General features: G+C 48.3%; 2 protein-coding genes across 5 annotated transcripts in view; one reads left to right on the top strand and one right to left on the bottom strand.

Annotated features, from left to right (window-relative positions):
* Positions 1-12,236, top strand: part of TMEM232 (transmembrane protein 232) — a 435,959-nt gene that overhangs the window by 13,720 nt on the left and 410,003 nt on the right. The window contains exon 2 of one of the 4 annotated variants that reach the window (XM_077290216.1): positions 10,618-10,687. The exons of the other annotated variants lie outside the window; for them this stretch is intronic. The gene's annotated coding sequence lies outside the window, so the exon portion shown is untranslated. The remainder of the gene's footprint in view (positions 1-10,617; positions 10,688-12,236) is intronic. 4 annotated transcript variants of the gene reach the window in all.
* LOC143793770 (general transcription factor II-I repeat domain-containing protein 2-like) lies at positions 9,395-11,059 on the bottom strand. Its single transcript, XM_077280767.1, has 2 exons — positions 10,859-11,059; positions 9,395-10,810 (listed from the first exon to the last, which is right to left on the bottom strand). The coding sequence occupies exons 1-2, from the start codon at positions 11,057-11,059 to the stop codon at positions 9,395-9,397; spliced, it is 1,617 nt and encodes a 538-aa protein (XP_077136882.1).

The raw sequence follows: 12,236 nt of genomic DNA, 5'->3' as shown, positions 1-12,236 counted from the left end.
GATATGATGAAAATATTGACTTCCCTAATAATTTTGCACACAGTACGTTGTGGTAAGCCAGTTCATTCAAATGAGTGTGCCAGAAGTGGTCACTAATGCTCGAGCCTTAGGTCCTATTGATAGGTCACCTGCCTCTCTGAGGATGGAAACTCGTGGGATAGAGCTGCTCAGTGTAGGTGCGCCCGTAGTGTAGTAGCCACTGCCTCAGAATACTGTGCAGAAGAATAGGAGCAGTCCTGCAGTGATTGCTACACAATGAATGGAGCTTTCCTGAGCAGCTCTGTTTAATGTGTTTATATCGGGAGGCCACTGGATCTGTTTTCAGGTGATCCATGGTGGTGGTGCAAGGTGTGAAAACTATGCCAGGCATGGCTCGTCAATAATTTCTGCCTGGACAATGCCCATTCATTTATTTTTGCAATTTTAAGGCTTGGGCTATATGGTGATTTTGGACGCTAGGCAAGTCACAATGTCAATAATCGTTCTCTGCCGTCGCTACATTGAATGATGTCACATCACAACTAGCAGGATACCGTGACCACGATCAACAAGTCAGAGCCTGCGGGAATTTTTCATAGTAAATTGTGACTTGTAATAAAACAGCATTCGCCTGCACTGTGCTGGAGCAGCGACTTCTAGCGACCTTTCAACACATAACCTGTGCCGCGGACAAAGTCACCTTGTAACCCAAATAAATTCTGGTTTTGGAGCAATTACTCTAATCTATAGCAACCCACCAAAAATCATAAAGTAGCTTGGAATAAGTGAGTTGTTTTCAGGGCCGGACTGGGATTACAATTCAGCCCTGGCATTTGAAGGTGCACAGGCCCACTTGTCACATGGTGACTGTATAATATCTTTGTACACTTGTAGGTTACAAGAAGTGAGGGGAGTTGTAACACGACTATATGACATATAATCACAGCTGTATCCAGCATTACAGCTCAGTCCTATTTATTGATTTTAGTTGCAGTACCAAGAAAAGCAGCTACTTTACCTACGTAACTGGATCTCGTAGATCAGGGGTCCCCAAAGTTTTTACACAGGGGGCCAGTTCACTGTCCCTCAGACCGTTGGAGGGCCGGACTATAAAAAAAACTGTGAAAATCCCTATGTACACTACACATATCTCATTAAAGGAAAGTAAAAAAACATACAGGGAACAAATACAATATTCAAAATAAAGAACTAGTAAATTTAAATCAACAAACTCACCATTATTTCAATGGGAACTATGGGCCTGCTTTTGACTGATGAGGTGGTCAATGTCCGGTTCCATATTTGTCACTGCTAGCCGTAACAAGTGATGCAAGTGCACATCAGTTAGTCTCAGAGGCGTAGCTAGGGGTTCAGCCCAGGGGGGGCGAGACATCTGAGTGGGCCCCTAACCTTTGATTACAACTATGGTGATGCACCCTAATAGTGGACGTAGGAGAACCTCATCAGATGATCCTGCTTCAACAAAAAAAAAACATCTCCACAAGACCAATACTGATATTACCACCATATTGTGACCATATAGAGGTAGATACCAGTCCTACAAAGCATACAAGTGATTACAGCACAGTTACAGATGGTGTCTTGCCACTGACGTTCTTTCTGATGGAATCGTTCACTTTTCCCGTCTTTTCCATCTGGCCCCGACCGACATGGCGACTTCTTCCACCCAGGACTCAGCTGCAGAGAATACAACAAAGACACATTTCACTTCTCATATTCCAGCCCCATCACTATCTATCCCCAACCTGCACAAACTCCTCATCCTGCTGATACCCCAATACTGAGCCGCTGCTGCCGTATGTGTCCCTATTATTGCTCCTGCTGTGTGATACAAATGCAATGCTCCTCATACTGCATCACATAGTAATGCCACCACTGTGCCCTTACATAGTACAATGTCTCCTTTGTGCTCTCACGGTAGCCCCAAACTCTTTACAGGCCCCCACACTGTATGGTGGCCCTACACTGTATGATGGCCCGACAGCAGCCTTCAAACTGTATAGTGACCCCGGCGTTAGCTTCCACACTGTATAATGACCCCCGCATTAGCTTCCACGCTGTATAATGGAACCCGCTGTAGCTCCCACTCCTTGGATTCTGGTCACTGTCTGTCCCTCTCTGTGGGCTGATACTTGCACAGCCCTGAAATAAATGACAAAGACCTAAATAGAAGAAACTGCCAGTGGGAGTGTATAGAGGCCATCATATGGGTATAGCTCCCTGAATGTGTCCAGGTATCCCTAAAGGAATACTCGTCTGGACAAGACCCCAAAGAGGGAAACGGAAGTGAGGGAACCAGAAAAAAGAGGGGGAGGTAGAATATTACCAATCTAAAGAAAAAAGTACACCCCCTGGCTCTTCTGTTCCTCTTTCCTCTTCTCCCCCTTGGGGATCTTGTGGTCTAGACTGAGTATATGTAAATGGACCCGCACCCATTTACCCATACACACACTGTATACGCCGTACGCACCACACACCCACTGTATACACCGTACGCACCACACACACCGTATACACCGTACGCACCACACCCACTGTATAAACCGTACGCACCACACATCCACACACTGTATACACCGTACGTACCACACACACCGTATACACCGTACGCACCACACCCACTGTATAAACCGTACGCACCACACATCCACACACACTGTATACGCCGTACACACCACACACACAAACACACTGTATACACCGTACTCACCACACATCCACACACTGTATACGCCGTACGCACCACACACACAAACACACTGTATACACCGTACACACCACACACACAGCATACGCCATACGCAACACACACACACTGTATACACCGTATGCACCACACACAGACACACTTTATACACCGTACACACCACACACACAGTATACGCCATACGCAACACACACACACTGTATACACCGTATGCACCACACACAGACACACTTTATACACCGTACACACCACACACACAGTATACGCCATACGCAACACACACTGTATACACCGTACGTACTACACACACAAACACACACAGTATACGCCATACGCAACACACACACACTGTATACACCGTACGCACCACACACAGACACACTTTATACACTGTACACACCACACACACAGTATACGCCATACGCACCACACACACTGTATACGCCGTTCGCACTACACACACACTGTAAATGCCGTACACGCCACACACACAAACACAAACTGTATACGCCGTACGCACCACACACACACACAGTATACGCCATACGCACCACACCCACAAACACTGTATACGCCGTAGGCAGCACACACACACTTTATACTCATCCTCTTGCGCGGTACCACCAGCGGAACACTGTTGCAAACATGCCACTGCCGGGATCAGCCGAATGACTCACTGCCTGCCGCCATCTTTGTACAAGAGGAGCGCATAGCACATGGGGTAGACAGGTCAAAGAAGAGAGCACAGATGGGGGAAAGAGAGAGTGGATAGGTGGGTGAGCACATAGGGGGGAGAGATTCTCAACGCTACAAAGCCTGCCCCCATTGTGACATTACTGCCCTCCCGAAGCGATAGCATCGGGTCTCCATATAGTAAATATATATTCATCTTCAACTTTTTTAATAAAAGGTTTTACCTTTTATTTTTCTTATTTCGTGTTTTTTATTTTTCATGTTTACCACCTTAGATTTACTGATATGAAATCCTGCAGACACTGGTCTGATGGGATCCTGACCCAGGCTACAGGATAGAACATATAAATGGGTTGGGGTCTTATCAGACCAGTGTCTTTGTGTATGTGTATATACAGTATATACAGTATACAGTTAGGTCTATATATATTTGGACAGAGACAACATTTTTCTAATTTTGGTTACAGACATTACCACAATGAATTTTAAACAAAACAATTCAGATGCAGTTGAAGTTCAGACTTTCAGCTTTCATTTGAGGGTATCCACATTAAAATCGGATGAAGGGTTTAGAAGTTTCAACTCCTTAACATGTGCCACCCTGTTTTTAAAGGGACCAAAAGTAATTGGACAATTGACTCCAAGGCTATTTCATGGGCAGGTGTGGGCAATCCCTTCGTTATGTCATTCTCAATTAAGCAGATAAAGGGCCTGGAGTTGATTTGAGGTGTGGTGTTTGCATTTGGAAGGTTTTGCTGTGAAGTAAACATGCGGTCAAAGGAGCTCTCCTTGCAGGTGAATCAAGCCATCCTTAAGCTGCGAAAACAGAAAAAACCCATCCGAGAAATTGCTACAATATTAGGAGTGGCAAAATCTACAGTTTGGTACATCCTGAGAAAGAAAGAAAGCACTGGTGAACTCATCAATGCAAAAAGACCTGGGCGCCCACGGAAGACAACAGTGGTGGATGATCGCAGAATAATCTCCATGGTGAGGAGAAATCCATTCACAACAGCCAACCAAGTGAACAACACCCTCCAGGAGGTCGGCGTATCAATATCCAAATCTACCATAAAGAGAAGACTGCATGAAAGTAAATACAGAGGGTTCACTGCACGATGCAAGCCACTCCTAAGCATCTAATATATAATTGCCTAGAATACTACTTCCTGCAATTTGTGCCAACTTCCGTGGCTTTGTCCGGAGCTAATGTCCGGAGCTAATGTCCGGAGCTAATGTCCGGAGCTAATGTCCGGAGCTAATGTCCGGAGATAAGTGATGTCACCAGTGTCCTACACCCAGGCAGAGCACAGGGGCCCCAGGCAGCATATGGGGCCCCAGGCAGAGCACAGTGGCCCCAGGCAGAGCACAGGGGCCCCAGGCAGCATATGGGGCCCCAGGCAGAGCACAGTGGTCCCAGGCAGAGCACAGGGGCCCCAGGCAGCCTATGGGGCCCCAGGCAGAGCACAGTGGCCCCAGGCAGAGCACAGGGGCCCCAGGCAGCATATGGGGCCCCAGGCAGAGCACAGGGGCCCCAGGCAGCATATGGGGCCCCAGGCAGAGCACAGTGGCCCCAGGCAGAGCACAGGGGCCCCAGGCAGAACATGGGGCCCCAGGCAGAGCACAGGGGCCCCAGGCTGAGCACAGGGGCCCCAGGCAGCATATGGGGCCCCAGGCAGAGCACAGGGGCCTCAGGCAGAGCACAGGGGCCCCAGGCAGCATATGGGGCCCCAGGCAGAGCACAGGGGCCCCAGGCAGAGCACAGTGGCCCCAGGCAGAGCACAGGGGCCCCAGGCAGAACATGGGGCCCCAGGCAGAGCACAGGGGCCCCAGGCAGCATATAGGGCCCCAGGCAGCATATGGGGCCCCAGGCAGAGCACAGTGGCCCCAGGCAGCATATGGGGCCCCAGGCAGAGCACAGTGGCCCCAGGCAGAGCACAGGGGCCCCAGGCAGCATATGGGGCCCCAGGCAGAGCACAGTGGTCCCAGGCAGATCACAGGGGCCCCAGGCAGCTTATGGGGCCCCAGGCAGAGCACAGTGGCCCCAGGCAGAACATGGGGCCCCAGGCAGAGCACAGTGGCCCCAGGCAGAGCACAGGGGCCCCAGGCAGAACATGGGGCCCCAGGCAGAGCACAGGGGCCCCAGGCAGAGCACAGGGGCCCCAGGCAGCATATAGGGCCCCAGGCAGCATATGGGGCCCCAGGCAGAGCACAGTGGCCCCAGGCAGCATATGGGGCCCCAGGCAGAGCACAGTGGCCCCAGGCAGAGCACAGGGGCCCCAGGCAGCATATGGGGCCCCAGGCAGAGCACAGTGGCCCCAGGCAGAGCACAGGGGCCCCAGGCAGCATATGGGGCCCCATGCAGAGCACAGTGGTCCCAGGCAGAGCACAGGGGCCCCAGGCAGCCTATGGGGCCCCAGGCAGAGCACAGTGGCCCCAGGCAGAACATGGGGCCCCAGGCAGAGCACAGTGGTCCCAGGTAGAGCACAGGGGCCCCAGGCAGCATATGGGGCCCCAGGCAGAGCACAGTGGCCCCAGGCAGAGCACAGGGGCCCCAGGCAGCATATGGGGCCCCATGCAGAGCACAGTGGTCCCAGGCAGAGCACAGGGGCCCCAGGCAGCCTATGGGGCCCCAGGCAGAGCACAGGGGCGCCAGGCAGCATATGGGGCCCCAGGCAGAGCACAGGGGCCCCAGGCAGCATATGGGGCCCCAGGCAGAGCACAGCGATATTTTGGACCACTGTGCGGTGTTTCAGACCCCCTGTGTGATGTCTGGGGCCCTGTTCTTAAGTATATTAAAGATTAAAGTAACGTATATTAAAGTATATTATAGATCAAATTTGACACATTTATGAGCACCATTGAGTGATATACTCAAGAATGACATAATTTTTCAACATTTTATGGTTTCAAACTGTAAACACTCAAGAGTTTTTTTTACTTCAACCAGAAAACCTTAACGGTTCATAAAAAACTTGACTGTTCAGGATATGATAAAAGTCATAGTATTCTGAATCTTTAACTTATAAAGATACCTTTACATGGGGTGATTATTGGTTCCAGAGAGGCTTTCGGCCGATAATCGTACACATGGCTGGTGACAGGACAATACAATATAAACGTTCAAAGGTAAACACTGATAACATTAAAATCTAATATATAATTGCCTAGAATACTACTTCCGGCAATTTGTGCCAACTTCCGTGGCTTTGTCCGGAGATAATGTCCGGAGATAAGTGACGTCACCAGCATCCTACACCCGCTCAGGGTGGACAAAGATATATGCCTTCGTGGTGCGCGGCACTTTTCTGATTGGTTGCCGCCTGCCGCGAGCGACCAATCAGAAATGTGCCGTACTGTCAAGAATTGTCAAGAGCTGGTGAGTGCAGCCATTTTTTGTTCTTTCTTACTATTATTTATTAATTGTATTATTCTTACATTTGAATAAATAAAGTATATATGGATTCTAGACTCCCGATTCTTTAGAATCGGGCTGCCATCTAGTCAAGAATAAAAAGGCTAGACTGGACTTTGCTGAAAAACATCTAAAAAAGCCAGCACAGTTCTGGAAGAACATTCTTTGGACAGATGAAACCAAGATCAACCTCTACCAGAATGATGGAAAGAGAAAAGCATGGCAAAGGCGTGGTACAGCTCATGACCCAAAGCATACCACATCATCTGTAAAACACGGCGGAGGCAGTGTGGTGGCTTGGGCATGCATGGCTGCCAGTGGCACTGGGTCACTAGTGTTTATTGATGATGTGACACAGGACAGAAGCAGCCGAATGAATTCTGAGGTATTCCGAGACATACTGTGTGCTCAGATCCAGCCAAATGCAGCCAAACTGATTGGTCGTCGTTTCATACTACAGATGGACAATGACCCAAAACATAAAGCCAAAGCAACCCAGGAGTTTATTAAATCAAAGAAGTGGAATATTCTTGAATGGCCAAGTCAGTCACCTGATCTCAACCCAATTGAGCATGCATTTCACTTGTTAAAGACTAAACTTCAGACAGAAAGGCCCACAAACAAACAGCAACTGAAAACCACCGCAGTGAAGGCCTGGCAGAGCATCAAAAAGGAGGAAACACAGCGTCTGGTGATGTCCATGAGTTCAAGACTTCAGGCAGTCATTGCCAACTGAGGGTTTTCAACCAAGTACTAGAAATGAACATTTTATTTAAAATTATTGAATGTGTCCAATTACTTTTGGTCCCTTTAAAAACAGGGTGGCACATGTTAAGGAGTTGAAACTCCTAAACCCTTCATCCAATTTTAATGTGGATACCCTCAAATGAAAGCTGAAAGTCTGAACTTCACCTGCATCTGAATTGTTTTGTTTAAAATTCATTGTGGTAATGTTTATAACCAAAATTGGAAAAATGTTGTCTCTGTCCAAATATATATGGACCTAACTGTATATATGTGTGTGTATATATATATATATATATATATATATATATATATATATATATATACTGACAAGACTGGTCAGTAATGTGCACTCATGGACGTGACCATGGCTGCAGGACCCCACACATGAGGATATTTGACTCTTTCCCATATAAGGTATATATAGGAAAGAGACACACCGTATATCCTCCTCTGTGGGGTCCTGCAGCCAGGGTGAGTGCACATCACATTACTGACCAGTCCCCATAAATCTGCAGTGCCTTAAAAACTGCAGATACAGCACAGGAATCCTGCTGGGTCTTATCAGGAGAGCAGCAGGGTAGAGTCGAAGTGGGAGCTGTACTTAAGGCCCCGTCTCACATAGCGATTTACCAACGATCACGACCAGCGATACGACCTGGCCGTGATCGTTGGTAAGTCGCTGTGTGGTCGCTGGGGAGCTGTCACACAGACCGCTCTTTCCAGCGACCAACGATCAGGGGAACGACTTCGGCATCGTTGAAACTGTCTTCAACGATGCCGAAGTCCCCCTGCAGCACCCGGGTAACCAGGGTAAACATCGGGTTACTAAGCGCAGGGCCGTGCTTAGTAACCCGATGTTTACCCTGGTTACCAAAAAAAACAAACAGTATATACTCACCATCTGATGTCCGTCAGGTCCCTTGCCGTCTGCTTCCTGCTCTGACTGAGATCCGGCCGTACAGTGAGAGCAGAGCGCAGCAGTGACGTCACCGCTGTGCTGTACTTTCACTTTCACTTTGCGGCGCTCAGTCAGTGTGGGAAGCAGACGGCAAGGGACCTGACAAACATCAGATGGTGAGTATGTACTGTTTGTTTTTTTTTACATTTACGCTGGTAACCAGGGTAAACATCGGGTTACTAAGCGCGGCCCTGCGCTTAGTAACCCAATGTTTACCCTGGTTACCAGTGAAGACATCGCTGGATCAGTGTCACACACACCGATTCAGCGATGTCAGCGGGACCTCAACGACCAAAAAAAGGCCCACGCCATTCCGACACGACCAGCGATCTCACAGCAGGGGCCGGGTCGCTGGTACGTGTCACACATAGCGAGATCGCTACTGAGGTCGCTGTTGCGTCACAAAACTTGTGACTCAGCAGCGATCTCGCTAGCGATCTCGCTATGTGAGACGGGGCCTTTAGACCCCTGTGTCCTGCTCCTCTCTGGAAAAAGATGCTCCTTCCTGTCTGCTCTGCAGCAGACATGGCATGCCCACTCAGCGTGCAATGTGGGCGTGTCCTCAGTATACTGGAGGCAGGCAGCTGTCAGGTCAGGTACAGTGCTGGCACTTCATGGGGGGTGGGTGCTTTGGGGAATTTGTTCCTCTCTCTTCAGCCACTGCTCGCGGTAGTGCAGGGAGATCATGTCTCCCTCTTCTCTACTACGGAGCTTACAGTAACCATATCGGCGGGCTGTGCACACAGATATAATTAAGTGTAGCATAGCTCCGGGTGGGCCCCTGTGAGTGGTGGGCCCGGGGCGACCGCACCCTCTGCCCCCCTGCTAGCTACGCTACTGGTTAGTCTAGATCTGGTTGGAGATTTCAGATGTTTCATTCTGGAAAAAGTCTGTTCACAAACATAAGTGCTGCCAAAGATGGTTGCCATTTTGAGTGCATGATTCCTGAGATTAGGATAGGTCTCAGAGGGGAAAGATGCATAGAAGTTCTGCTTGACTTGAATGCGTCTTTCAGAGAGTCACAATTCTGCAGTTCAGCCAGTTCCATTTGGTAAATTGCATCCACATTTTCAATGTCAATAGAAAATGGGTTACGGAAAAGCTGCATGTCCTGTTCATGGAGATGAAGCTCTTTAAATCTGAATTGGAACTCCTTTTGCAATTTTTCCAGTGAATTCACACAAAATTCTTTTGGAAATGCAACCATGGGTTTTTCTGCTAACAGATTTTGAGTTAAGGGGAGATGGCAGAAATTTTCCTCCTTCACTTGTTTGATGAGGAGGCCTAATTTTACTTCAAATGCTTTCACATGTGAGTGCATATCACAGATGAGCTTCCCTTTTCCTTGAAGTTGCACATTGAAACTGTTGAGTAGCTCTGTTACATCTGTCAGAAAGGCAAGGTGCCACTTCCATTCTGCATCACTGAGCTCTGGTACTTCTTTGTTTTTTGACAGCATAAAATCTGTAATCTGTGGAAGCAAGTCATAAAAATGTCTCAAAACTCTGCCTCGACTCAGCCAACGGACTTCTGTGTGGTACAGAACATCTTCATGGGCAACATTTAGCTCAGACAGAAATTCCTGAAATTGTCTGTGGTTTAGTGCATTAGCTCTAATGAAGTTAACACAAGATACTACAATTTTCATAACAGAGTCCCACTTCAGTGATTTACTACATAGCGCTTGTTGGTGGATGAGGCAGTGTATGGCTATTGGATGAGAATGGTTATGTTTGTCCATCTCTTGTTTAATGCGAGCAATTACTCCTTTCTTAGACCCCACCATGCTAGGCGCACCATCAGTTGTCACACTGGCTAGTTTAGCCCAGTCTAGCTCCAAATCCTTCACAGTTTGGGAAAGCTTTTCATAGATATCCTCTCCTGTAGCTGTTCCTTTGATGCTTTGCAGTGCAGCAAGCTCTTCCATGACTTCAAAATTGTCATTCGTCCCACGAATAAAAATTAGAAGTTGTGCAGAATCACGAACATCATTGCTCTCGTCAAGTGCCAAGGAAAAATAGGAAAGTTTTCTTGCAGAGTTTTGCAAATGCTGATGCAAATTGTCTCCCATTTCTTCAATCCTTCGTGTAATTGTAGATCCTGAAAGACTAACTGTACTAAACAAGTCTGACTTTTCTGGACACATCTCTTTGGCGACAGAAAGAAGGTACTCTTTAACAAATTCTCCCTCCACGAATGGCTTGCCAGCGCACGCTATTAGCTTGGCAACTTGAAAACTTGCTCGCAGTGATGAAATGTTTAGCTGCTTCTGCTTCACAAAAGTATTTTGCTGAGTTGTCAATTAATGTTTCAGTTTTAATATTTTATCTTTTCTTACATCTCCAACCAAACAATCATATTTATCTTTATGTTGAGTTTGATAGTGTCGACGCAAACTGTATTCTTTAAACACAGCCACTATATTCTGACATATCAAACACACAGCTCTTTCCTCGTACTGCATGAAAAAGTAATCATAAGTCCACTGTTCTTTGAATATCCTACACTCCGAGTCAATTTTTCTCTTTCTTGACGTCATTGTTTCCTAGGGATTCCAAATTGCTATTAGTAAAATACCAATAGATATATATATACAGCCCTACAAAAACAATATACTAACAATCACCCCCATATAGGTCCAGCTCCCATGCTCTGTGTTCCCCCATATAGGTCCAGCTCCCATGCTCTGTGTTCCCCCATATAGGTCCAGCTCCCATGCTCTGTCTTCCCCCCATATAGGTCCAGCTCCCATGCTCTCTCCCAAACCCCCCCATCCCCGCTTAAAAAACAAAGAAAACTATACATTACCTAGCAGTGCACTGTAGCGTAGCCGCTCCCGCGCTGCCCGCGCTCCCCGCGCTCCCCGCGCTCCCCGCTGTTTGTCAGGCCTAGATGCGCACGTCGCGCGTCACTACGTGCGACGTGCTCATCTAGGTCTGGAGTCTCTGGAAGATGAGCGCCGAACTCTCGCTTCTGCATAGCGCCGGGTGCTCAGAAGCGAGAGGAACATGTGAATTGCGGCGGGGGCCGGGTAAAAGGCCTTCGGGGGCCGGATGCGGCCCGCGGGCCGTAGTTTGGGGACCCCTGTCGTAGATAATGAAGGGATGAGACAACCAAAGGCTATGGAAACTCATTCTGATGCTCCATATACTTTGCCTACAGCCACTTTTGGTTCCGCTGCGCAGCACGAGACCCGGTGACTCTGAAAAGCGGTGACATCAGTAACGTCACCGCTCGTCAGATATTCCGGGTCTTGCGCTGAGCTCGGCGACTGTGAAGAGTGGTATTGTTACTACCGTCACCGCTCTTCAGAGTTGCTGGATCTCGCCAGGTCTGGGCTAGTAGTGGGGGTGTCTGATAGACACCTCTCCATTACTTACACCAGGGATTGATGGCAGCTGACATTACGCAGCTGACATCAACCCTAAAAATCATTACACATACCAGAATTAAATGCTCTGGTGGCTGGGAAAAGCAGTAGAGTTAGCGCTATTCCCAGGCGCCGGGTGCTAACTACAACTGTCATCATCCTTGCCTCATCTCCCTGCGAAGCATTTCTGCTGTATTTACATGCACTGATCTCAGGCTGCTAAACAAGTGTGATCGACAATAGTGAAGTCGTTCGCTTGTTTCCCGGCCTCTTTACACCAACTGAGAAAGTATGAAGGGAACAGAACAATCACAATTAGATCAATCTGTCCCCATACAGTATCGTG

Source organism: Ranitomeya variabilis, chromosome 1 (assembly GCF_051348905.1).
Source record: "Ranitomeya variabilis isolate aRanVar5 chromosome 1, aRanVar5.hap1, whole genome shotgun sequence".
NCBI lineage: Eukaryota > Metazoa > Chordata > Amphibia > Anura > Dendrobatidae > Ranitomeya > Ranitomeya variabilis.
Note: the sequence above shows the minus strand (reverse complement) of the source record. Positions and strands in the feature narration are given on the sequence as shown.

Coding starts and splice junctions, on each gene's coding strand:
- LOC143793770 (XM_077280767.1), bottom strand. CDS start 11,059: ATGACGTCAAGAAAGAGAAAAATTGACTCGGAGTGTAGGATATTCAAA. Junction 10,811..10,858: donor ATGATTGTTTGGTTGGAGAT/GTAAGAAAAGAT, acceptor TTGACAACTCAG/CAAAATACTTTTGTGAAGCA.